The 25,970-nt window shown below is 38.8% G+C and overlaps 3 protein-coding genes across 5 annotated transcripts in view; 1 reads left to right on the top strand and 2 right to left on the bottom strand.

The window, feature by feature from the left end:
* LOC108968122 (centaurin-gamma-1A) overlaps nucleotides 1-25,970 on the top strand; it is a 262,919-nt gene that overhangs the window by 110,271 nt on the left and 126,678 nt on the right. The window lies entirely within an intron of this gene.
* Nucleotides 18,462-20,774, bottom strand: LOC108968126. Its single transcript, XM_018931920.1, has 2 exons — nucleotides 20,666-20,774; nucleotides 18,462-19,295 (listed from the first exon to the last, which is right to left on the bottom strand). The coding sequence occupies exons 1-2, from the start codon at nucleotides 20,736-20,738 to the stop codon at nucleotides 18,571-18,573; spliced, it is 798 nt and encodes a 265-aa protein (XP_018787465.1). The 5' UTR covers nucleotides 20,739-20,774; the 3' UTR covers nucleotides 18,462-18,570.
* On the bottom strand, nucleotides 21,754-22,789 carry LOC108968128. The gene is made up of 2 exons (XM_018931923.1): nucleotides 22,680-22,789; nucleotides 21,754-22,523 (listed from the first exon to the last, which is right to left on the bottom strand). The coding sequence occupies exons 1-2, from the start codon at nucleotides 22,747-22,749 to the stop codon at nucleotides 21,823-21,825; spliced, it is 771 nt and encodes a 256-aa protein (XP_018787468.1). The 5' UTR covers nucleotides 22,750-22,789; the 3' UTR covers nucleotides 21,754-21,822.

Raw genomic sequence — 25,970 nt, 5'->3', positions numbered from 1 at the left:
CATATATCTCATACAGTTCATCGATCCAACGTATGCGGTATTCGCCATGGCTAATGCGCAAGGGCCCATACATGCATCTCCGCAGAACATCGTACCGTCGACTCATCAGATGTTGTCATCGTCTTTTCATTTGGTAGTTTTTATACGTGGCGGGTTCCAAACCCAGCGCACTATCGAGTGGAGGGTATGTTTCGTCTTCTTTCTTTAGCTCGCCTTCAAACGTGACTCCGTCCTCCTAAAAGCTCTCTTACCAGTCTAACCTGAATAATTTTTAACTGCAAGCTTATGTTGCAATACCTCGAATTTTCCGAAATCTTATTGCTCTTAAAATATTTGCGCTTCAAGTTCGCCATTTTGATATTCATAGCATTACAGAGCCACTCTAGTTAATTACTTCCATTGAGAATTGTATTGTTGCTTGGCCGCCACCTGATTGCCCAACGGTTTTAAAGCAGCTCCTCGCTTTGGCTATTCTTTCAAGCTGGCGAAGCTACTCAAATGTACAGAATTTACACGAATTGCGCAACCGAAAACTCCGCCTAAAACACAATCGCATCAATCACTTGAGAGTGTCGTAAAACACAACAATAAGAACAAGCGAAAAAAGGCACAGCAAAAAGGGGCCTCCTGAGACGGAGCGACTGAAGTAGGTAGTTTATTCATCACGGCAGTTTACCGACTATAATTCGTAGGAGACTCATCGCATTGCGCTTGCCATAAATGAAAGTAGGATCGCTTACAGAAAGGGTGCGCTATTGTATGTGAAAAATTTTTCAGACACACTCAAGTGCTGCAGGCGATTGCTCAGCGCCATTGTGTTGCTGTTGTGAGCAGTATATTCATACAAATGCAACAAAAATTACAATAAAAAGCCATAACAATGACAATCTGCAGATGTAGTGTGTTCGGCCAGAAAGCTTAGCCGCTGCGACAGGATGTCATTTGCGGCAAAAGCGTATCGAACAATCATTGGCAACTTACGAAACGAAGTGGAAAAAGGAGAAGCAAATCTGTGGAAAACACAACTTCCAGTAGTTCCCGACTACAGCTCGATTCAAGCGATACGGGGAGCACGGCAAATTGGCAAGGCCCCGAGTTTATGCAAGTGTGAATTGCCAAGACAGCTGGGCACATTTTTGTTGTGCTTTTGCCGTTTACACTCATCCAACGTACACTTCGAACGTGTTGCTCATATCCTTGTAACGATATAATACGCCACGCTACCCGCACCAGCTGATAGCTATTGTGGCAATTTGCATTAACACGTTACGCTCTCAGTAACTACATTGTAGACGAGCTGAATATACTGCCGAGGACAATACGGCCAACGGATGCCAGGATATGCCGCACAAACAACGGTGGTGCGAACGCGTGTGTGTGCAGATTTCGTGCTGCCACAGGTGCAGCAAACGCTTTTCTTGTAATCCAACACTTGGACAATGAATGCAAATCAGTTGGTGCTTCATATGATTTTAATACGAGTTTTCAACTACATGGCAAATTTAAATTCATACACGTTGCTGCAGCAAAAGCAATCGAAGCACACACGCCTTGGCGGCAGCTCCACATGTGCCGTGGCTAGGACAGAGTAGTGAAAGTAATGAATTTATATGGCTTTGTTGTGGCAACAAGCCATGAATTTGTGGCATTTTTCGGAAATTTTCGCATTTTGCTTGCTTGCAGAATTTCAGCAAATAAAATTTAATGGGATTAAATAATTTTCGATCAATTACGTGATAAAATGGTGTACAACATAACAGTATAATAATGAAGTAGAAAAGTCTTAAGCCCATTTGGTTGCACAATATTTCGAAAAATTAGAAATTCTATAGGTACGTCCAAGCAGGGTCTTGAGCTAGTTCATGTTTGCTTATAAAGGATGTTTTTATTAGACATTTGGTTTTCAAGCAGAAATAAAACGCTTATAATTTAATGCTATAACCAAGAATTCAGCTTTATTATAACGATAACGACTTGCCATTATGTTTTAAAATATGATTCCGGCCGTATGATCGATTAGCATCCAGCTGAGAGTCGCAATTATCCACGACTCTCTGTTGCCAGGTCGCATGTCAGAAATAACGCGCTGCATATTGTCTTCCAAGGCGGTAAACGTCTGGGACTTATCTGCCTAGACAAGTGACTTCACATAACCTCACAAAAATCAAAAATAGTGCAGCAGTGTTAAGTCGCTCGATCTTGAAGACCAAGTCACATGCCCACGATGTGATTTTAGGCGCTTGCCAAAAGTTCGCTTCAATAAACTGATTGGTTCATTGAGTCTACGAAAATTCCTCTTAGCTGTATCCTCCTCGCGTGTGTTGACTGGACAAGTGTCGCCGCTGGTAATGTTGCGGTCTCAAGCTGCTCTTGGGCCTGGCTGAATCACTACATTACAGGCAGGTATTATCAAGCGAAGGCTGGTGTATTTCCCGTCCATTCCCTTATGCTGGACTGCTTTATAAGCCAGCTCAAAGGGAGGTGAATGGGGGAATAAAGCGGGCATTGCTAATGAGGTACTTGGCAGTAGGTATAAAACGCTAGTGGTAGAGACCCCCCAAGTCAAAACTTAATATGGAGAAAAGCGAAGGAACGAAGCGCGCTAGGATATCAGCCCAAAAGTCGGTACGAGCCGATGCTGCTACCAGCGGCGGACACAATTCTTGACAAGTTATGTCGCCAGCGGCCACGGTTCAACTAAAACGGAACCGTGGTTATAGTACTACAGCCAAGCTAGCTCCACAGGTGACACAGTTCTTAAAAACTCGAACCATGAAAGCGCTATGAACTGTAACGAAGAAGATCTTCTGCCCTCTCCTGAGCAGGTGACCGAGGTTTCGAACTCAGGCAACAAGAAAGGGGAACCGAAAGAAGTCGAGCAAGGAGAAAAATACGGATGAAACGCGATAAAAAGTGGCGTTCGAGATATGTGGCTGACTCGAAAGAAAACCTAAGATCCAGCTTCGGATCCAACATTAGCGATTCGTGGCAAAGAGGAGCAAATCGCTGAGTTGTACAAAGATCGAACTGACAGTACCATAGAAAGAGAGAAAGTTCAGAGACGTGGAGGAGAAGTTGAACGTCAAACACGTAGACGACAAGCCGACAACGTCCAAAGCAGTGGCGTAGGCCAGTGAGATTGCAAAACATCCTCTGATCGCGGCACTTATTGACCGCTGTAAACCGCTGGGCGCGATGTCGCATGAGCAGTGGAAAATAGTGGAGATGAAGCTATTAGAATCCCTCTTTTCGGGGATGGACTTAGAGCCAAACGCACCCATGTCATCATTTGATGGAGCAGGATGGTTTAGCGCAGTGAAAATTCTGAAATTACCCGTTTCTGTCAACAATTTGCAAACGTTGTGCCAGCGTAAATCGTTTTATTATTAAAAGATAAACCAAACTGAATTTAAATCAAGTACCAGCTGTCAAAATTCGAAAACCACTTATAAAAAAACAGTCAATTTTGAAATGAAATAAGATTGAGTTGCATTAGCCTAAATTTTCTGATATGAACTAAAGTTGCAGACAATATTAATTTTGTAAAAAAAAGACACAACGCGCAAGGCAAACAGCCTAAGGCGTTTAAACTTCATTTTCATTTTTTTTCAAGCACCAAATTCCAACTTCTTTGCTTGAACAAATCAAATTTATATTACTCTCTCCACTGCTGCAACAAATTAACTTTGTATTTTTATCATCATTCTTGCATTAACCACACGAACCGCCCTCCCTGCGCCGCTCACTCACTCACTTGCATTTCAACGCACGTTGTACTCACTCACTTCATCATCAGTTGAAGGCATTCAGTCGGGAACAGCTAACAATTGAGGTTGGCTCGCGTCGGCAAAACTTTATGAATTAAGCTTTTCTTTCAGCCAGTTGCTGTACTGCTCTTCACTCCACTTTAAGCTTATTTGGCGCTGCCACAAATTCGCAACGACGCGGCGTCAAAAGTTGCTGAAATTCATCAAAAAGTTTGTGTTCTCCTCAAACCCCAAAAAAAAATTAATATATATAAGAAATGCACGCGAACTTTAAGCCGCTACCGTTGATTCTTATCAGTCTGCTGTTGCGTCAAATGAAAAGCCAGTCTATTTTAGAAGCAGTCAGGAACTGCTGAAATTTCGCCTATGTTTTGCAGGTACTGTTGGTTGTTGATAGTATTCACAATTGTCGTCGCAGTTTGCTGAAACAACTGTTGCAAGTTGCCATTTCGCTGCCAGTTGTTAGCCGCTTTTTCCGAAAGGATTTAACGCTACATCGCGTATAAGTAACGAACTAGTTAAAAGTTTAATTTCTCTATGTTGATGCAGTTGCTTGCTCGACGTATTCACGTGGAATGCTTTTGAAGAACTTTAAAAGTAATTTTGCTCCAACATCAGTTTATATTCTTTCAATCTCCTTTGTAAAGAGAACATTTTTCGAACATTTTTTATTTTATTTTTATTTTTTTTTTTTTGTTTTATTACAAGAAGGTGAGTAAGTGAGAGAGAAAGTCACGAATCACATTTATAAGTGAGTTCTCAATCGTAGAGTTACTAAAAGATCAGCATTCTTTTAGAATAGAAGCTTGAACTGATCGTGAGGTCTTTGACGTTTGGGACTCGCCACTTAAAAACCATCCACAATGAAAGGAATAAAACAGCCTTCACTGTTGTAATCTAAGCTATAACCGCGTAAGAGGTGCCTATTTATTTTTTATTTTATTTATTTGCCTAATATTCGATACCATTTGTTCTTTGCTCCAAAATAAGCCTCAATTTCCGGCGGTCACCTCTTCATTCTACGAAAATTTCTACTCGGCGAACATATTTTTCAAGGGAATCAATAAAAATTACTCCATACTTATCCTAAAGTAACATTGTTCACGGATTGTTGCGTTTTTCCACGCTTTGGAGCGGGTTCATCGTGTTCAGTCCATTCGTATGACTGTCGATTAGACTTCGGGGTAAAATGATGGAGCCATGTTTCATCCAATCTCACGTATCGACGGAAAAAGTCGGGTTTATTATCCTAAAACATCTCCAAACTCTACACGAAATCATCAACTCGTCATTATTTTTGGTCAAAAGTGAACTCGTGTGGCACCAATTTACACAGAACTTTCTTATATCTAAATATTCGTGAATGTTACAATATACACTTTCACTTGATATCCTTAAAGTGTCTGCTATCTCGAACAACTTCACCCTACGGTCATCCAAAATTATTTTGTCGAGTTTTTTGATGTTTCCGTCGATAAGAATCTGTTTTGGGCATCCAACTTAGCTTACTAATCAAATAATGGATTTTGCTAGAAGAGTGTCCGGAACCTCGTCATCAAGGGGGGTTTATACTTTAGCTGTATTTTTTCCCAACTATTGATTTGATAGCTATCAATATTATACACTGGCCTTTGAAGGTTTCGGCCAACTAAAAATCATATCGATTTTTAATTCGCCATCTAGCGCCATCTACTGTCTACTAATTTTTATTATTGTTACTAATTTTAAGTCTCTCAAAGCATCCAGCTAAAGTTGCAAAAAAACCGTAAGCTCATAATATTTCTACACCTTTTGGTATTACCTTTACCACACAATACCTTATTACAAACTGCCACAACATAACTCTTCTGACACACCTCACACAACTAAGACAGCACAAGTAATTGACGACATTAACCGACATCATCCTTTAACAGTCGGAGTCGTGTTGTTGTGTTGTAGTAAAGTAACTGGCAGACGTAGAAGAAGAAGCAGCAAGTGCATGGCAGTAAAACCAGTACTGACGCGTGTGATGAAATGCGCCTTGAATATTTATGATGTCGATGTGGCGTAGACGGTATTGTGCCACAACAAGTGGCAGACACCGCCGCATGCGCCCAAGTTCGGTTTGAGGAAAGCAAAGCTCCCGAACAGCACAGTACACAAGGTTAGTTAGATTGCTGCAGCTACTGAGATGACTTTGTGGAAGCGAGGCGTCAACTGCAGCAAGTGAATTCTCCTGTAAGTTGAGGTTAAGTGCAGTTTCATTACTTTTAGGTGGCAATGTAAATTTGAGTAAAGCACAAAATAAACCGAAAAAAGTAGAAAAATATAAGCAGCATAAAGGTTAAAGTCGTGTTAAAAAAGTCCCAAAACTTGAATGCTTTTTTCGGAGTCGATGGGAATAAGTTTGTTCGACTTGAATTTTTCACGCGGTGTTCTGGAGATATTCACAAAATAATGATCGAACGAATAAAATTTTTGACAAAAATTTTTTTAAACTCGACTGATATGTGAGTTTTTTTTTCCAAAATTTTTTTTACATTATTTTCGTGAAAATATTGCCGCTAATTAATTTATGCATAAAAAAAGTTTATTGTTTTTTACAATGCAATAAGTGCTGAAACGTAAACCTAGACTCAGTAGTTGAATTTTAATAAACCCTAAATAACCTTTAATAGCGCAGAACGCGAAATCCTATTTTCGGAGCTCCAAAAAAGTCAAGAAATGCCGTTATTTAATATTTAACATCGCTAAATTCGAGCGGTAACATCTTCTTGCTGTTGCTGCCCACATTTCTTCTGCTTGTGCTTCATTTGCTCAGCAATCTATGCGCGCTCTACTGCCTCCGGCTATTGCGCCTTAAAGTATGCTTCGGTTTATTAAAACGACAAGACGTAATAAACGAAAAGCGCGCCGAATTTTCGAGTGCTGACGCCAGTGTTGTTGTTGTAGTTTACTTTGCTTGCCTGGTGTTGGCTTGTTGATTTTCGAAACAAGCTCGCCGTTGTATGTAGTTTGTTGCTAGAAAATAAGGCGAAATACCGTTACTGCTGTTTTTGGTGTCTTTTTGTGCGTTTGTGTTGGGGGGGTTAACAACAAGTAAAGTCTATAATTTTATGCCATTACTCTAACGCTGCGCGTGCAGCAAAACAGCTTCCGCAGAAGTCGCATGTCAACATGAAAAACTAATAGCGACAGCGAGCAATTTGAATGGAAATTCGTTTGCTTCCGTCGCTTTTGCACTTCGAAAATTCGACTTGCTTTTTCGGTCTATTTGAACCTTCGCGTCATTATGTTGACATTAAAAATTGAATTGTTTTTCTTTTAACTGCTCCGCTGAGGAGCTGAGTTGCCAAAGTGGAAGGAAGAAAAAATTGTTGAAATTATATTAAAAGCTGTAATAAACAAATAGTAGAGGCTTTAAAGAATTTCTTTTTTATGCTTCACAAAATCCATATTTAAATTGTTGACATTAAAAAAAAATATGGAAGAAATAATAATTAAGCATGAATATCAAATTGAGTCCTAAATCAAGATCTTATTAACATATTAATCGTAAGGCTGCAAGTTATGAGTGAAGAGAAAAAACTGTGACATTTCTGGAGTACGCTCTACACATGAACGTAGAGAAAAATTGACGAGCGGGGATGGTTGTAGTGAGTTGTTGAAAAAAATATATACAGAACATTTTTGCAGAGCACCGGGACCCATCAGATCTCCTGTCCCTTTTACTGACTGAGAAACTGATGTTATTCACATATGGTTTTTCGGCAATCATTTTGGACCTTCTCCTGTGTACCTTCTTTCCAAATACTTTTAGAGTTTTAATTCATTTGCTTCCTATTGAATATTGCCTCTCGTACATTCGCCTCGTTTTTAATTTGGCATTAATATTGTTATTGTCGGAACGCTGTCGAATTTACCAGAATTCCTCTACAGCAAGATTTCCTTACCGGCTTTATTGCATTTCTCTTCTCTTTTTGCCCACCTGCCGCCAACGCATTGTGGCGAATGTTCACCTGCTCTCGGAAGGATAACAATTTGCTATTCTCGGCTTCTGCTCGGTGTCAGATTGAAGATTTTATTTTCTTCTGCTTAATTTCTCTATACACCGTGGGCTGTCAAAGCGCTAAGGTTTAGTATTTCATCGTATTTTTTTTAACTTGCTTTTAATTTTCTGTTTTTGGCCACTACTTTTGCTTGAAATTTAAGTATGTATTTGATTTTTTAATATTTTCGCAATTTTTGTCTGTATTAAAGACGCTTTAGACAGTTTTTTTTCTTGCCAAACCACTAAATGTGTTTAAAGTCTGTTTTTATGTAGTTTTTTGGTCCACTCTTATTTCAGCATCACTTTAATTGTGAAAAGTTGTCTCCATTGACGCAAATGCTCCATTTCGCCTTGGCTGTTTGCTTGCCAGCTTCTTAACATTTTGGTTGCTGCTCTTCTCTTCCCTAGACAGAAGACTCCATCGTTGTTTGCCGTTAATGTTCAAGCAATTTGCGTCTACTCAATTGCACTTTGCATTTTCAATGCATCTAAAATATTTCCTTTCACGCTTTCTTAAACTTTATTGTATTCTTCACGCAGAAGGCAGGCATCACTCAACGGTTTATGTAGATTCCAACGACAAATTTACTCAGCAATTCTACACTTCACTTTATTGCTCCGATGCATTTTTGTTATAACACAATTTGGTTACAGAAAGAAATCTTTAATTTATTTATTTTTCCTGTTTGACTCTATATTTGGATGTCGTTTTGGGCAGTCTCGAATGGAGCTTAGGGATACCTAACGCTTTCCGTAATACGATACCCTTGCTTGCAAATCGGCGGTCGAGCACCAGCGAATCTTTTTTCTCCTTACACAAGTGAATCAAAGTTCAAATTTATCAAATTAACTAAAGGACAGGGGGTTCCAGATCTCCTGCAAAAATGCCGGGAGGAGCTTGTAGCGATAAAATGACAGTGTTCGCAACGAAATTTAAGAGAGCGTGCACAAAGACGGGAGCTCTTAGCTGGTCTAGATACAAAGGTTAGTATTAGAACTGGATCTGCTTCTAAGTTTAGCTCCAAGAAGGCAACAACATCAGTGGCAGCCGGAATCAATCAAGGTTGAGAAGTATATCCCGGTGCCAAGCTGGTAGCCGTCGATAGAAGGATCCCAGCTACACCACTTCTGATCAGATTATGTAGTTCATGAGGCCCTGCAATCCATTATCTCAATAGTGGGATGAACATGTGTCAAGGCTTTAGATGACCCTACTGCAGACTCTGTCGTGAATACGAAAAGAACACAGCGTTATAGCCGAGAATGAACTAGCAGACGAGCTTGCCCGTTTTGCAGCTTTCACTAGAAATGTAGTACCGGAACCCTGTATTTACGGTTTGTCCTCATACCACAAAGGAGGTAGGAGTAGCTAGGGACAAATATTGGCAGCAACTCTAAAGCATGTGCAAGCCCAAGTTGCTGATGGATTGTTAGAATTTCAGCAGATTGAAAAACGTAATCAACCTCCCGAAATACAAATTGCGGCTACTAGTCGCCCTTTACACTGGTTATTGTAAGCTCAAGTAGTACTTGTTCAACATGAATCTAGCCTTTTAGGCAAACTTCCGGTTTTGCGATATGGAGCTGGAAACTCCTAAGACCCTTAGATCGATGTTTCGGAGTCAAGATCACATTGGCTCAGTAGCACCTTACAGTATATTAAAATTTATCAATGCCATTGGTTCTATCTAACTTTGAATACTTCAAAATGGAAAGCTCTTTATGGATTACTCTAATGAACTGCGCCACAGCGTTGCATTGTGCGAACCTACTGGTTCGGAAAAATATAGCGTAATTGCGAAAATACATTTTGCAATTCCGACTTCGTCTACTGCTCCACTTTCACATTTCCACTTTGGAAATTATTAGCTTTGCAACTCAGGAGCGCGTGTACACAACACATTTGCGTCCTTGCCTATTCCCCAAGCAAATTTTTCCATTTCTGCTTCTAATATAAGTATTTTGCGAAGAGCGGCGGACGGATACTAAACGTTCAGCCTCGACTCCGCGCACGTAACCAGGTCAATACAAACGAGAGGGCGTAGCAAACACAGTAGGGGAGGAAAAATAAATTTCAAGCAGAAAAATGGCAAGCGAACGACCCTTAAATGTCGACCTCAATTTTATACAATTTTCGCAATTTCGGTTTAGCGCTTATTTCCGCTTCCCCTGCGATTTTGCTACAACTCAACCTGCCTCAATGAGCTGCAGACATATCTACACCTCGCTAAACACCGCACTGGCGTGGGCTTGTCTGCCGGCGTCTGCAAACTTTGTCCGTTATCTCTTCAACCCGCCGTGGATACCCGCTGTGTTTGTTGTTCTTACTTTTCAATCAACCGATTGAAAGGCTTTCAGCGTTGTCTGCAGTGGCCAGCCGAACTGTCAGTTCAAGCAAATATATACTTTGTAAGGAAATAGCGCTGCTTTCTTTGCACGCCAAACTCTGTTCGGTGGCGCCCATCTCCGCCCCCTCCCCGTTATATGGTGTTATTGTCATTCATTGCAGCTCTGCTTTGTTTGGCTGTTGCCTGCTAAGATCGTGCTGAATCGCTTGTTGGCGTGATATGAATTGATAATCGACGAAAAAAGCGCAACAAAGAGCGCCGAGCCAATCACATACAAATACCTAACCACACACACTATTTGGGTGAAGAGAGTTTCTTCGCCGGCCAAGGATGTATCGCTCGAGCGCCGCGGATGTGTTTTGGACTAGCCGTCCTCTCACTCTTGCTTTTTTTCTGTGCTGATTTATTTGTCCACATATAAATGCTTGCAATAGTTTATGCATTTTTTACGAAGTTACGAAACGTGTTCGTTTAGTCAGAAAATTAATAAAATGGCCGTAATGATAAGTGGCCATTATGCCGAAGTGTTGAAGTGCTTTCTTTTATCAGCAGAAGTGATTGGTGGATGCTTTAGGATTTCTAAACGCAAAGTTGAGAGATTATTTTCATATATTATTTTAGCACTATTTTTAAATGAAGAGGCAGGATATTTTAGAGAATTCAACTTCATCAATTTTATGTCACTGTGTATTCAAATGAGCTCAAACCATCTTTAACTACTACACGCCTGCTTTTATTACCAAACTTTCGAAAGCCACAATATTTACCGTTGCATGTTTAATGACTGCGCTTTCATTATAACAAGGAAAGTTCTGCATTGAATTGCTACCGAGAATCGCACATGTTCGCATATTCATACGCCAACAAATTCTTTACGCAAATGGAACGGCATATACATGTGTATGTGTAGCTGCAACACCGTTTTGACATGCCACCAAAGCCACAAAATACACTGAAAAATGAGCAAAGCTCTACGTGTCTATGGCGTGAGTGCAGAAACGTGTAGTAAACCGAAGGACAACAAATTCAAATTACCACATAACCAGCACACAAGTCAAGTGCGCCTGTAAGTATGCAACGCTGCGGCTGATGAGATTCGCAAATGCCGCATTTTGGCTGCTGCCGGGAGAACTTGCTACACATGCAACCAAGAGCACAAGCGAGTAGCTACCTTGTAAGGCAGTTGCAAGTTATTGAGAAAAAAATTTCACTTAAAATTCGACGCGGAATTCAAAGTTATTGCCAAATTTTTTTACTTAGAGTTCTTGGTGTCATTAAGGGAGAACCCCTTACTACTAGTAAAAAATATCAAATGCCCGCGATTGTTTTTTGTTTTAGACGCATTTTATAAAAAAAAATAAAATTAAAATAATGTACATTTACAAAATTGTATGGACTTTAACAATCGGCGATTATTTATGAAAATTTTCCTATTTCAGTGAAACCTAGTGCCTTTTACTGCAGGGTAGCTATAAACTATTTTCACTTCCATTGCTGCTGGCTTTCCAAACGCATATGAGACCACAGGAATTGGTGTGCATTAAAATATTTTTCACATATCCCCATTTGATGGGATGCAGTAAAATTCCCCTAATGACACCTATAAAAATATTCATTTATGCAAAATTCATACATAATTGGCGCTTAAGTTTGTTTGCGCGGCGTTCCTCGCGCTTACAATGCGCAAATATCACACCAATGCCAATAATTTGTAGTATACATTTTGGCGCAAAATGAAATAGTTTGGGTGACTTGCTCACTGACATTCGCTCCGAGTGGCAATTGCGGTCGGTAATTACATTGTAGTCGCTGGCGTGACGCTAATTGGACTGAGGCATGAAACGAGTGGCGGCACTTGAAGCGGTACTCGTAAAGCCCCGTAAATGAGTGTAGTGAGTAGTAAAAAAGTAGTGAGCGTGAAATGCAATACAAGTGCAGGCATGATTTGCAGCGTTACCTGGCCGCCGCTAATTAGTTAAAGATTGTGCTAAAAGGAAAACTTTGAATTAGATGTGTGGCGCAAGGGCACTTAAGCCGACTTTGCTGGGAAATTAGAAAACAAGTTTTAGCACAGTAAGCGACTGATTGCAGCGATGGTGGGACTATATCTATTGTTATACTATAAAGTAATGTTGTTATACCACTAACGGTATATTTAAAGCCAGAACAGATTATATTAAGTTTGCCCTGAAGTGGTAAACGTCGGAGACCCTGCAAAGTATATATGATATATAATGGATTAGCATAACGTGAGGAGTTGATTATGTCTTGGCTGTGGACTCTTCTTCGGTCTTTATATGCGAGTATTTATGCTTCAGTTGTTGAGATATCGATCTGTTATTTTGCACATGTCCTTTTCCCCCCAAGAAGCTGCTCATTTGTTTGAAGCGCCGGTATCGTGTTATTATAACATATAGCTGCCATACAAACCCATCGATCAAAATTAAGGCTTTGCATGGCAAACTTTTTTATTTGGCAAGCTAACTTTTCGAAATTTGGTACAGATTATCATAAAAATTGTTACAATTTCCGTAGAAATTGTTCAGATCGAACAACTATAGCATACAGCTGTCATACAAAAGCATTCCAGTATCGTTCGCATTCTGCGCAACTATTATAAATATTTACTTTGAAATAGTTTTGGCATTTTTATTGCAAGCAATACATTAATTCTACATGCCATTAACATTTTACACATTCGGTCCACCCCTGCAATAAAGCTGTGGACGAAGCATGAAGTGAAGCGCATACAGACCCTGTAGAATTTTGAAAATTTCTATTACTTCTTTTTTTTTAAATAATAACAACACATTCAATTGTACAGCAAGCAAACACATACAGCGGACACACTCGCATGACTTGGCCGACACACAAAAATGTTGCCTTTTGGAGGGTCAAAGTTTCGAGTTTACCAAACAAATTCTCATAAATTTTCAAACTATGCTTTACAGTTTAGTGGTGTGAGAAAGTTGGGTTAGTGAGAGAGTCGAAGGAAGCCAACACATTTCTGGCGGATAAGATATATATAATATTGTATATAAAAGCTGCTGTTGTTACTTGTCATCTGCGCTGTTCATGTATTGGAATATTTGCCGAACTCGCATTTCTAACGGTCGAACAATCGCAAGCTCATGAAATCACTATTGAGTTGCTGAATGCATTCAGTTTTACCGTTTTCCATCAATTTCTCCTACACAGTACTCTTTCACTCATCCTTTTTTAGTTTCTATTTCTCTAGCGTATTCTCAGTTCAATAGTTTTGTGCTGGTTGCGGCATAAATCAGATGGAAACTGTTGTCGTCTGCTGCCGTCATGTGACTTTTTGCTACTTTCCATGCATTTTCAACTTTTCTGAAGTCAACTTCAAATATTCTGAGCAAAACAACCAGGCCCACTTATGCTAACTGCGTCGTCGAACGTTGCTCACAAGTGTGCCCTTAAGACGCTAAGCACATACTTATTTGTAGTGACCACAGAGTCGCATTATTGTCGTTGCTTTGCTTCAATATAAAAATTTCACTTGAATATTACGAAAACAATTGGAATTTCTTCGTGATAAATGATAAATTGTCCCATAAACAATAAAACTGTACGCCATATATGGATGTATTTATGGTTTAGGGGAATATATTGTATGTTTCTGAAAGAAAAAAAAAATATTTAAAGCAATATTTGTCTTCAAAAGCTTCACAAGTTTCGAGCTAAATCTCGAAAAAATATAAATATTAATAAAACAAGAAAAAAAAAAAGATTCCTTATAAGAAATTGATTTCCATCGGCCAGTTTGTATGACAGCTATACACTATAGTGATCCGATCTGAACAATTTCTTCGGAGATTACACCATTCCCTCAGATAATAACCTGCGCCAAATCTCGTCAAATGAAAAAGCTTTCCATACAAGCGCTCGATTCCGATCGTTCAGTTTGTATTGCAGCTAAATGCTATATAGGTGATCCAAAATCGGCCGTTCCGACATATAAGCAGCTTCTTGTGGAGAAAAAGACGTATGCTAAATTTCAGATTGATATATAAAAACTGAGGTTCGCGTATATACAGACCCAGGAGCCTACGGTCTTCCTTCTGGGTGTTTTAAACTTCGTGCCAAACGTAATAGTTATTTCCAAATATTTTAGATAAAAATGGAAATGTCAAATACATAAAAGCTCATCGACTTTCCCAACGCTATTAAAACCTTCTTACCTGCCTTCCAGCTTAGAGAGATTAATATTTCAATTTGAACGGCTTCCGGCAATTCAATGCAGTCGGTTGACAAACGGAGAACTCTGTGCGAAGAAAGGTGTGCAAAGGAAAACGACGAGCGAGACAGTTTTATTGGATCATAAGTTATTGTCACTAAGTATTATGCACAACTCTTGACTGCCAAATTTCCTGCTACTACAACATGCAACACTGGCGCACACCTTTCCACCGATGGCGCAGAACGTGGTTTTAATAAATCGCCATGCACTTTCGGTAGTTCGAAAACTGGCGTGGCAGGTGAGAAGCATGTTAGACAGATTCACTTTCCCCCAAGGAGCGGGAGAAGTGGGAGTAAGAATTTTTTCACTTGCCTCGAGGCGGGTAACTGCCGTCTGTTGGCCTTTGTGTGCGTGACAAATGAAAAAGAAAGTGAAATTTCAAGTAGGCGTGCTTTTCACGCAGACAGCAAGTAGTGATTAGAGCGTGAGAGGGGAAGACTGTGGGGAAATTTTTGAGAGCATAAGCACTGTGGAAACCTTTGTTAAAAACTCGAAATCAGCAATGGTATTTGTACAAGGTGCATATTATTTAATGATTTGTTAGAAGCTTTCATGTAGAAAGAGTTAATTTTTTATTTAAATTTTTATATATATTTTTTTTTTATTTTGAAAATTTTTATGTAGAATGAGAAAAATTGTAATTTTAATTTTTCGAAATTTTTAAAACTATTTTTTTAATTTTCGATTTTGAAAAGAAATTTGTATGCCTTTAATTGCATTTAATTATACGTATATGGTCATATATATAAGTCATATCCTTCAAAACTGTTTTTTTTTCCACCAAAAAGTACTTTAGAAGCCTCCAAAGGCAACCAAACCTGCCGACAGCAGAGCCTTAATGCGTATGGCAATAAATTTCAATTTAGTGACGCGTCGAAAATTCAAAAAAAAAGTTACTAACATTCTATTGAAATCGTTTTTATTGTTTTTTCTTTACTCTTTACAAAGTTCAACTGCAAATAAATATTCATTTCATTTCCTAGAATTTGGCGGCGACATATAGACGCTGAATACACATGCCAACACCGCTTCGGCATGACGTCCTAGGTATTGGTGGCATACCGCCACCTTCTGGCAGCTTCTCGCCGGATGTCGTTGTCTTTAGCGATTCTGTCTATTTGGCTGTGCTGCCGTGAATAAAAGCAAGAGAGTAACGGCATCCCACTACAACTGGCGACTAGTTGAGACTATTGTCACTTCAGTTGCAGCTAATAAAATATGCTGCGGCACTTGTGCTCGTTTTGATTTCGTTTTCGTTGCAATTCTTTTATGCTTTTCGCACTTAACTTGCTTTGGCACAAAGACTTTTTTCTTAACATTCTGTTTGCCGATAAATGGGTTGGTTTTTACATTTTCTACCACGTTCAGCTGGCAACCAAATTTCTTTAATTTAGTAAAAAAAAAACATATTTTTCTTAAAAATCCTGTATCACTTAACACTGTTTCATGAAAAGTTTCTAAAAAAAAAATTATTCTATAGACTACAAATTTGTCCGCAAAAATTTTCATTTCCACATCTTTCAATACTCTCCTCCAACATTTGCGTCACAACTGCCTCACTCAGCCTTCGCAGCCGTTAAAAGTTTAGTTCTCTTCTAAGAAGAATATAATTTTACACCGCCGTCTGGTTGTATAGAATTTTGTGCATTAAAATATTGCTCCCAACCAAAAATATTCTTTTGTAAACTTTGGTATATTGTACCTTTCAGTCACCTTCCTTGCCTTCTCATATTTCGCCTAATCACATGTGAATGGCTCGAACTTTTCAGGAAAGTATGCAGAAAAGATTTACATGAGCATAATGCTATGATTGCAAGTGCTTCAGTTTCTGCTTACTCATGTGCATCACTTTCTCATTCAATCAAAATTTTACCTCCTATTGCCAGACATTTTTAGCAGGGGTGCAGTTATCGACCCATACTCTTTGAATGCAAATAATTTCATTTATTTCGCCCCTTTTTGTTGTCTTGGGGCGAAATTTTGACAAATTGCCATTTAACATTTCAATTATGACTTGTGCATATGGTATCATTGGTACTACCTTACGAATTTTTATGGCTCTCCATACTGAAATCTTATGAAATATTAATATCTTTAAGATGACCTCAATTTTCAGCCTGATTGAGTTTTAGTAGAATTTTTTCATCAGAGTATTTAGAGTAAAATTCGCCTAGTTCAGGGTGTAAAAATAGATTTCCAAAAGCTCTTTCCAAACAATTAAGTATCAAATTTCTTTTAATTATAGTATTACAATCAATAGTCATACATTCTACATTGATAGCCTTAAATTGAACCTAACCATTTCGTTGCCATTAAACATGAATTTCCACCAAATATTTCACACCTGAATGCACTTCACACAAAAACTCAAGTACCCTACAAAATGTCTGGAAATATCCGTTTGTCTTTCCCATCGCTTTCGGTTCCTTCATTTCATTCAAACTTTTCATTTTTTATTTTGCACACTTTAAGAGGGAAACCACAAGAAAACGATAACGAAGCAGAGTTGACCATTTGGATAGAAATTCTTTAAGCTACGCGGAAGATGCAAGCTCTACTTTTTTCACTTCATTTTATTTGATATCCATGCCCAGCAAGCCGGCAGCCCGGTTGACCATTTGAAAAACGTAATTCTTTCAGCGTATATTCAGCTAATAAAAAGATGGGAGGCAGACGTTAAGTGCGTTTGCAAGTGGACAAACCGGAAAAAAGGAAGAATGTTCAAGTATTTGCAAAAAGGATTTTGCAATGCAATCGAGATACTTTTGTACAAATGTGGCGGGGAGGATATAAACGAATGGGTTAAACATGACCGCAAAATTATTTTGTTATGATGGACGTTCGCTGCGTGCTTTGTTATGAGCCTGAAAATTTCCTTTCAGTTATAAATTTCTCGCTTATTGCACACCCTGTACTTAGGGTAATATTTAGTTACATTTTGCGATTGCTTTAGTCAAGTTATAAACCAGTTCACAATAGCTAAATATTCATGAGGTGTACCCTGTGTTTGGGAAATTTCTGTAGAAATGTACTTTGGTCGGTTGTTGCACGTGCTAGGTGGCGCGTATTCTTGCTAAAATTTGTTTAGTTGCTTTGTATGCCATGTAATGAAATAACACAATTTTTGCTTTTATTTTCAAGTGAACTAAACTATACTTTTCGTGAATTATTTTTGAAGGGGAATTCTATTTCATAATTAAAAAAAAAATAACATAAATTAGGAAAATTTTTGGCCAACTTAAAATCTGTTTAATTTGGCAAAAAAATTTGGATTCCTTAAATCCTGTAGCCGATCTCAAGGAGGACCGACGAAAAAGTTGTCTGGCGATGAAGATTTTTTCGCCTAAAATTATCTCAATTCCGAAAACCAAACAAAAGTTATTATTTTATTTGAATATAGGTAATGTGCGCAAAACTGGCCAAAATGTCGATCTTGAGAAAATCAGGGCCTCCCAAAAAAAAATATTTTTTTTTTTGAAAATTTTTCACTATAGAGTTGTTTAAATTATAATTGAGCATATAGCTAAGAAGGTCGTGAAATTTCATGTCGTTCGTTCGCCGTTACGGAAAAACTTTCTTATCCGACTCTAAAAATAGCGTTTCGAGAAAAGCTTGTTGAAGTTTGGGTTACCGATGACACTAAGTTCAAAAATGCTTACGAATACGCGTATACCTCCGAAACTATTTGCTGAACCAACTTAAAATTGTCGGAGCATATTTTCACATACAGTCATGCACAGAGAAAACAGCATAGTTTTAAAAGAAAGGCCTCAAATCGGATTTTAATTTTCTTGTTTTCTTTTAATTTTCTTCTTTAGTGAATTGACTTGATTTCCACAACTTTTAGCGTTAGCGGCTTTTATTTATTCTTCTTGTTTCCCCTACATGCTCCAAGTGTGCCATTTCACTGTCCACGACTGTATATGCAAATATTCTACTTTCCGAAAATCCTACATGGGTAACCGTTTAAATAAAAATTATTATTTTATTATATTTAACCTATTCTTTATTTTATTTAAACTTTATTTTATTTTTAATTGCAATATTTTTTTTTTAGTATTTCCCTACTGCAGAAAGTTTTTCATAAAATTTGGCTCTACTACTTGCGTCCTGAGCATCTTCAAATCTTTCTACGTAACTATGTCTTTGGTTTGTGCAATTTCATATTGCGTCGGTCAACGCCACTACTGGTGGAATGCATTTCTCTGATTCCCCATTACCATTTCCACCTTCACCACCACTTCCACCACCAATTTTCGCTATTATGTCAAACAACGTCGCATCTCCTATTAAGTCATTAACAAATGGCACTACAAAGTCATTCGCCATCTCCTCCATTTCACTGGTGTTCTCATTCACCGCCAACAAGATCCACTCCTCAATGATCTGGTTCAACTTTTTGTTAACAATTTTGATCTTTGACAAACTTTCTATTTCCGAATTCACATCACCGATGGTGGCGCTAACCTTGAACTCCCTTAAGCGCACCTTGCCGATAATGCTGTATTTGGCCGAGCCGACAATTTTCAAATCCTCAATGGCAAACTTGGCGCCACCATTGCGTCCCGCATTTATTCTATTGCCAGTGTTCATGTGCATTTTATAGTCAGTAACGAAATGCACTTTATGCCAGTGGAAATCGAAGGTGACTCTGCTGAGCAGTACACCGATCCTTACCGAGAAGTCAAAGTCATCCAGTCCGTAGAGTGTGAAATCGTCAATTTCGCCTGCCAACACTAAACCACTTGAGTTGAGCGCGATATGGCGGTGTGAGAGACGTGCCGGAGACAATGGCCCCAGTCCGAGCCCTGGGAAACCGCATGGCATTTGCGTGCGTATGTTCTCAATATAATCGGTAATTTGACTGGATAAGGAGCGATCGTAACCTATTGAAAGAAAGTAAATAGTTTGTTATTTCAAAGTGACATTTTATTGGCCATTCTGTTGAATGCTAATCTTCAAAACGAACGTTGAATGTGATTTATTTCCCGACCGATAATATGTAAAAATAAAATGGAATTGCCTTATCTCAAACTACGCAATGAATAGCTAAATTAATAGCTTTTGGTGGCTCGAAAAACTAAAATTTGGCAAAATTGCCAAGCCAAGCTCTCCCAGTTTTTGCTGAGTCATCAAAGATGTGTGTGGCCTAGCGTTGTCCTGATGAAAGACACCGCCTCTATGGATGAGTTCTGACCGTTGTTTTCGATTGCTTGCTTCACTCTCATCATCATGTTCACAGTAGAAGGTAGAATCAATCGTTCGACCAGGCTGGAGCAACTAATAGTGGATGAATCCTTTCAAATCTCACCAAACCCTCAGCATAACCTTTAAAAGCATCTATCCTGGCTTTGCGATCATTTGTTGAGCTGGGATCATGGTATTTTTCGCACATTATTGTCGTATTTGATCCACTTTTCGTCTTCTGTTACCATTCGTTTCAGAAATGGTTCGTGCTTCTTTTTGTAGCCAGCCGTTTTAAATTATTCAAAACCGTTTGATGATGAATGTTAAGTTCCTTAACGATATCATGGATGCTTAAGTGACGTTCCTGGCCAATATTTTCCATAATTGCTTCTACTTTTTCAACGATAGGTCGAACAGAGTAAGGTGCATCTTTCACACCGAAATTTCCAGATCAGAAGCGAGCGAACCCTTGTTGTTCTACACGAACTGATACAACATCGTCTCCGTAAACTTCACAAATTTCATTGATGGCTTGCATGGCCATTCTTCCCTTTCTTATACAAAAATTTCAAAATACAACGAATTTCTTCATTATTTTCATTTATTTTTGAACAGCTGTAAATTTTTTCAACTTCCCTGAATATAATTTTTGGTTAAATGAAACCAACGCTATACTTGTATGGATGACACATAATGGTTGGTAGCACTGGACAGTTGAATAAAAAAATATTTCTAGAATTTCAGAACTGATCTCTAAACGCTCAACTTATAACAATTCTCCTAGCTGAAGTTGGTAGTTGATTAACAAAGCAATGAATTATCCTCTGCAACATTTCCTTGAAAACCCGACTCACACTTCAATTTAAATCAATGTTAAAGATTTATTTAATTTCGGAAATCATAACTGCTACATATCCAATTTATACAACAATTTATGAGTGTGAGAAAAACCACCAGCTGAGCGCCTACGACTTTCACAAAACGTGTGCACACATAAGCTTCCTATTTGAACAAGATCAAGTCTCACTAACCGATTACCAACGTGGTGTTTGTTGGCTGGCAAACTCACCGTTCAAACGCTCCTGAAACTCGTAGCTGTTTGCTGCTACAACAAGCGCCAATAACACCAACAGGAACTTCATTTTTTTTTTGAAAATAACTTCGTCGCTATGCGTTTGCCACGGATACAACAAGGAAACTAAATGCCTTGGCTGGCGACCCGCTTGGTTTTATACGCTGCGCACTTTCTGCCAAAGATAAACTCATTTTTTCCTATTTTTTATACGCTTTTTTGTAATAAATATTTTATTCCAGCATTTTGGTATATTATTAGCGGTTTATCAATAGTAGCTTAGCGTTAATTAATCGCACTAAGTTTTGTTATTCTTGGTCAAATGTCATTAAGATTTGCAAATACAAGTTCGCCAATAAACAAAGTCATTAAGACAATTCTAATCACTCGTGCGTCCAATAAAATGATCGATTGGTGGCAGCCAAACATTCGCAATTCACCTGGATTATCACGTGAAAATCTTGCGACTAAACGATAAGGCTAGATAAGAAAATTTCCTTATCATGCGGATTAGGGATATCGTTAATGACTCAATAAACGTATTTATTCTAAAATACAATAAAAAATTATATTAACTCGAGTAGAAAGCTCTAAAGCTCTCAAACTGCTTTGTGTTTTAGTTAGCTCCAGTGAAGAGTCACTACCTAGTTTAAAAAAATGTATAACGCATATATTTTGATAGGATTATCGCCAAAAATAAAGATCTGGTAAACGATATTTCAAAAGCTTACGTTTTTTAAGAGACTTTCATCTCTTACAAGAAAGCGTGCTTGCGAAAAAGTTTCATTGATTTCTGCTCTCAAGCTATTAAAGGTCTAAACGCTCAACTTAATATTTTAAGTTCAAATTAATTCCTTGTTAGTGCTGTGTAGTAAACATTGCAGTATGCGCCTACAGGGCTTATTACACCCTCCACTTTTTGCGTTGGTGTCTTAAAAGCAGAAAATAATAAAATATTATGCAAGTATTACTTAGAAGTTTTCAGATTTGTTGTAAAAAGTAATTTAGAAAAGCAACAATCCATCAAACCAACGCTAATCTAACCCCTTGTGGACACCCGCCAAAACGCTTAGGCATTTTTCCAGTAATTTATAAAGCTTTTATTCTATATAAACAATTTATTTCAAACAAGAAATATATTCTTCGCATTACATTTAATAATTAGGTGGTATACACTTGTCCTTCTCATCGCTATTACCGCCCACTGCAGCAATCACGTCAGCCAAAGATATGTCACCCAAAACACTGTTGACCTTTGGTACAGCCAGAGATTCGATGGTTTCGGTAATAAAATCTTCATTTTCATTAACAGCCACCTCGACAATTTCAGCCAAATATTCGTTGAGCTTCTCGTTTATGCCACCATCACCCATGATACCCTCAATGTCGGATTCAACATCACCGATGTGTGTGCGTATTTCCAAGGTCTTCAACTTCATTTTACCGGTCAGTAGACCCAATGAGTACTTGACAACACCCTTGACACTCATGTTTTTAACAGCGAACTTGGCTGGGCCACTGCCGACCAAGTTGATGGTGAAGCCAGCTTTTTTCAACAGCAAACGTAAGTCGTACTGTGTATCGACATTCACATTGCGGAAAGTGAAATGAAAGTTCACTTTGCTACTGACCGCATTGATCTTCATCTCATCAATATCGAAATCGTCCATACCGTTCAAACGGAAGTTTTCAACAACACCCTGTAGTTGCAAGGCCTCGGTGTCGATATTGACTTCCTTGTGTGGAATCTTGAGTGGGGCAAGTGGAGGAATGCCGACTCCGGGGAAACCACAAGGCATCTCATCACGTATGTTCTCGATAGCCTCGACAGCGACGCTGGAGAGCGAACGATCGGCTGGAATAAAAAGAGATATGAGCATAAATTAAAGCTTCGTTGTGTTTTTCACATAAAAATTCTGTGCGAGCACTAGATCTGCTATGTTATATAGATCTAAGATAAATAATCTCCTGATCCTGACCTTAAACATAGCGACGTGTGGTGTGTGCTTACCATATGTTTCAGCGACTTGCGTGGCTGTCGCCAAACCAACGAGGGCCAAAAAGAATATTGCGATTTTCATTGTAAATACTAACTGCTCGCACTATTAACAGTTCTCTAACTACGCTTTCTTCAGACGCAGTAAGGGCTTTTATAGAATTGAACGAATACTTCAAAGGCCGAATCTGCTAATCGCTCATAAAGCAAAATCCCATACAAATAAAACATAAATCACAAATCTAATCATAAAAATTCTGTCTTCGTTCACTTGTTCATTATTATTTAGTAAATCTATTAACGGTACTGTACTTCAGCTTATTAACTGCAAGTGTGAGATTTTCCTTATCGGATTACAATAAAAAGTAATTGAAAGAGCTTTAAATCTAATTTGATATACAATCGCACTACATTTGAAGTAGGCAAGGTTTATGTTTTGTTTCTTATATGCGAGCGTATTTTCAACACTTTACTTGATAATTTTACTGCGAGAAAGACTAACTTTATTTCGAAAAATAAAGCAAGAGCTGTAGTGTTTCTCTGAGGATTAACTGGTTACCGTTTCTAACATCAATACGAGCTATTATAAATATGCGGAATGTGAATACTTCTAATTATAATAATTACTAATATCGACAAAAATGAGGATCTCATCATAAAATCAAAGTTTTCCTGTTTTTCCTTCAGTACAAAAGTCAATTTATAAATCTGAAGCACTCAACTGTTCACTTCAACTTATAGAGCTTCCAATTGTAAGAGAACATCAGCCATTCATCTCCTTCAAATCATGTTTTTTGTATGCGAAAAGAACACACAACGCGATCAACACCAAGTCTCTAATGGGTGGCATTAACAATTCCAATTATTCGTTCTATATGTATTTATACTTGTGTATTTATGTTAGRTTAAAAGGTCAATCCTAAGAAGAATCTCACTTGTACAGCTTAGAACACCGGTTCGTTTCAAACTCTAATATACTGGTTCATGAGACCCTTACAGATACACAAGGGGCTTTGAGCCTATCACAAATTCGTTGAGATGGCTAAATCAGTTTCGGTTATGTCTTCTGGTTCGCCGAAGATMAGATTACCCAGATGATTCAGATTCAGTTTTGCAAAGAGTAGAMAATGGTGGAGAAAGTGCCTGGATKTTTCCACCTCACSCTCCTCCATACAACTTTRACAACTGGCGTCCGAMAAATTTTTCAACTCAAATTTTTYAAATTCRCTTTRCTCAGGSCAATTAGTTTAGTAGATCTCTTGCGTTGTACTCTAAGTAAAAARGACMTCGCAGTCACAGGAACTGGTCATARACCAGCTGCTAAGTACACGCGCGGTCCATTGGTTCAGTTTTAGAATTCAAGAAGCCAATGGAGTTTCAACTCGRTCCCATTTCGATGTCTATTATATTGTCTCATTTGCTTTGCAGCCAGCGTTTCCGCCGTAACCTGGCCCTCTAACGAGCCTGACAATAAAGTAACTTGGTGCTATTTCTGGTCGGTATGTGAGCAGATAAAAAACCGTTCCGCGTAAACTCTGCGACGCAGCGATCCAAGTTTTCAGGAATACCCCTTCATATACCTAGAATCGCTGAAGCTTAGACTTCACTCCACTTCCCGGCAATGGGTGCTATGTATGAAATGACATTAAGTCTTATAGTTGGTATAGTCTGTAGTGCACCGGAGTTGCCGCTGAGAGTAGCTCTTTGAGACGTTCAAGCTTTTGATCAAGTGCACCCTTTTCGAGCGCCCTTCACCAGACGAATACATCATAGAACATAATTGGCTTGACTACGGTTTCGTAGAGCCAAAATACTACCTTCCTCCTAGATTTCCCATATTCATGAGTCATGACTCCACTAAGGTCATAAAATATTTTGAAAATTGTTTTGATGATGAAATAGAAATATCGGAAGTTATATTCTTTTTGAAAACTAGCTAGGTTTTTTGGAATATTTCCATAAAACAAACCAAAACACGAAAATGGTTTACTCCCATAAATCATAMGGGCGTGAATATGTGCTACACCTGAATGCACCTGTGTTACTTCGCAGTAAAGTAGAACACCTGTTCCGATAATACTAATATAGAAATTATTTTATGAACTACAGCAGGTGCCCCGTTTGTCTTAACGGTAAACCAAAATTAAATGTCAAGGTCTGTCAAAACAAATAAAAAATCAGAATACTCTAATAATTCTTAGATGGCATAGACACCGCTTAAGCGATTATAGCCGAGTTAACAACAGCGCGCCGGTCGTTTCTTCTTTTCGCTACGTGGAGAAAATTGGATATTCCAAGCGTAGTAAGGTCCTTCTCCCCTCGGCAGGTACAGCATCGAATACTTTCAGAGCTGGAGTCTTTTCGTCCATTYGGACAATATGACCTAGCCAATGTAGCCGCTGTCTTTTAATTCGCTGAACTATGTCAATGTCGTTATATATCTCATACACCTTATCGTTCCATCTAATGCGATATTCCCCGTGGCCAACGCGCAAAGGACCATAGATCTTTCGCAGAACTTTTCTCTCGAAAACTCGAACCGTCGACTCATCAGTTGTTGTCGTCGTCAAGTGAGTGACTTATAGAGTTTAGTTTTTGTTCGTTGAGAGAGGACCTACTTCTCAATTGCCTACTCAGTCCGAAGTAGCACCTGTTGGCAAGAGTTATCCTGCGTTGGATTTCCAGGCTGACATTGTTGGTGGTGTTTACGCTGGTTCCAAGATAGACGAAATTATCTACGACTTCAAAGTTATGACTGTCAACAGTGACGTGAGAGCCAAGTCGCGAGTGCGACGACTGTTTGTTTGATGACAGGAGAGGTCTTGCCCTCGTTCACTGCCAGATCCATTTGCTTCGCCTGCTTGTCCAGCCTGGAGATATCAATATCATCGGCATACGCCAGCAGCTGTACACTCTTATAGAAGATGGTACCTTCTCTATTTAGTTCTGCAGCTCGAATTATTTTCTCCTCGTTTGGTATCGAAGGGATCGGAGAGGTCCTTCCCGATTCTGACGGTGCTTTTGGTGTTGCTCAACGTCAGTTTACACAGCCGTATTAATTATGCGGGGATACCAAATTCAGACATCGCGGCATAAAGGCAGCTCCTTTTAGTGCTGTCGAAAGCAGCTTTGAAATCGACGAAAAGGTGGTGTGTTTCGATTCTCTTTCACGGGTCTTTTCCAAGATTTGACGCATGGTGAATACCTGGTSGGTCGTTGATTTGCCAGGTCTAAAGCCACACTGATAAGGTCCAATCAGTTTGTACACGGTGGGCTTTAATCTTTCACACAATACGCTCGATAAAA

Source organism: Bactrocera latifrons, unplaced genomic scaffold, assembly GCF_001853355.1.
Source record: "Bactrocera latifrons isolate USDA-ARS-PBARC rearing strain unplaced genomic scaffold, ASM185335v1 scaffold_203, whole genome shotgun sequence".
NCBI classification, from domain to species: Eukaryota; Metazoa; Arthropoda; class Insecta; order Diptera; family Tephritidae; genus Bactrocera; species Bactrocera latifrons.
The sequence above is the reverse complement of the archived record's forward strand: the minus strand, read 5'-3'. Positions and strand labels throughout refer to the sequence as shown.

What these genes read in the sequence shown, in the direction of transcription:
- LOC108968126 (XM_018931920.1), bottom strand. Translation starts at nt 20,738, where the DNA reads ATGAAGTTCCTGTTGGTGTTATTGGCGCTTGTTGTAGCAGCAAACAGC. An exon ending in GTTTCAGGAGCGTTTGAACG is followed by an intron (nt 19,296 to 20,665) that starts GTGAGTTTGCCA and finishes TTCTTTCAATAG; the next exon opens with GTTACGATCGCTCCTTATCC.
- LOC108968128 (XM_018931923.1), bottom strand. Translation starts at nt 22,749, where the DNA reads ATGAAAATCGCAATATTCTTTTTGGCCCTCGTTGGTTTGGCGACAGCC. An exon ending in GCAAGTCGCTGAAACATATG is followed by an intron (nt 22,524 to 22,679) that starts GTAAGCACACAC and finishes TTTTTATTCCAG; the next exon opens with CCGATCGTTCGCTCTCCAGC.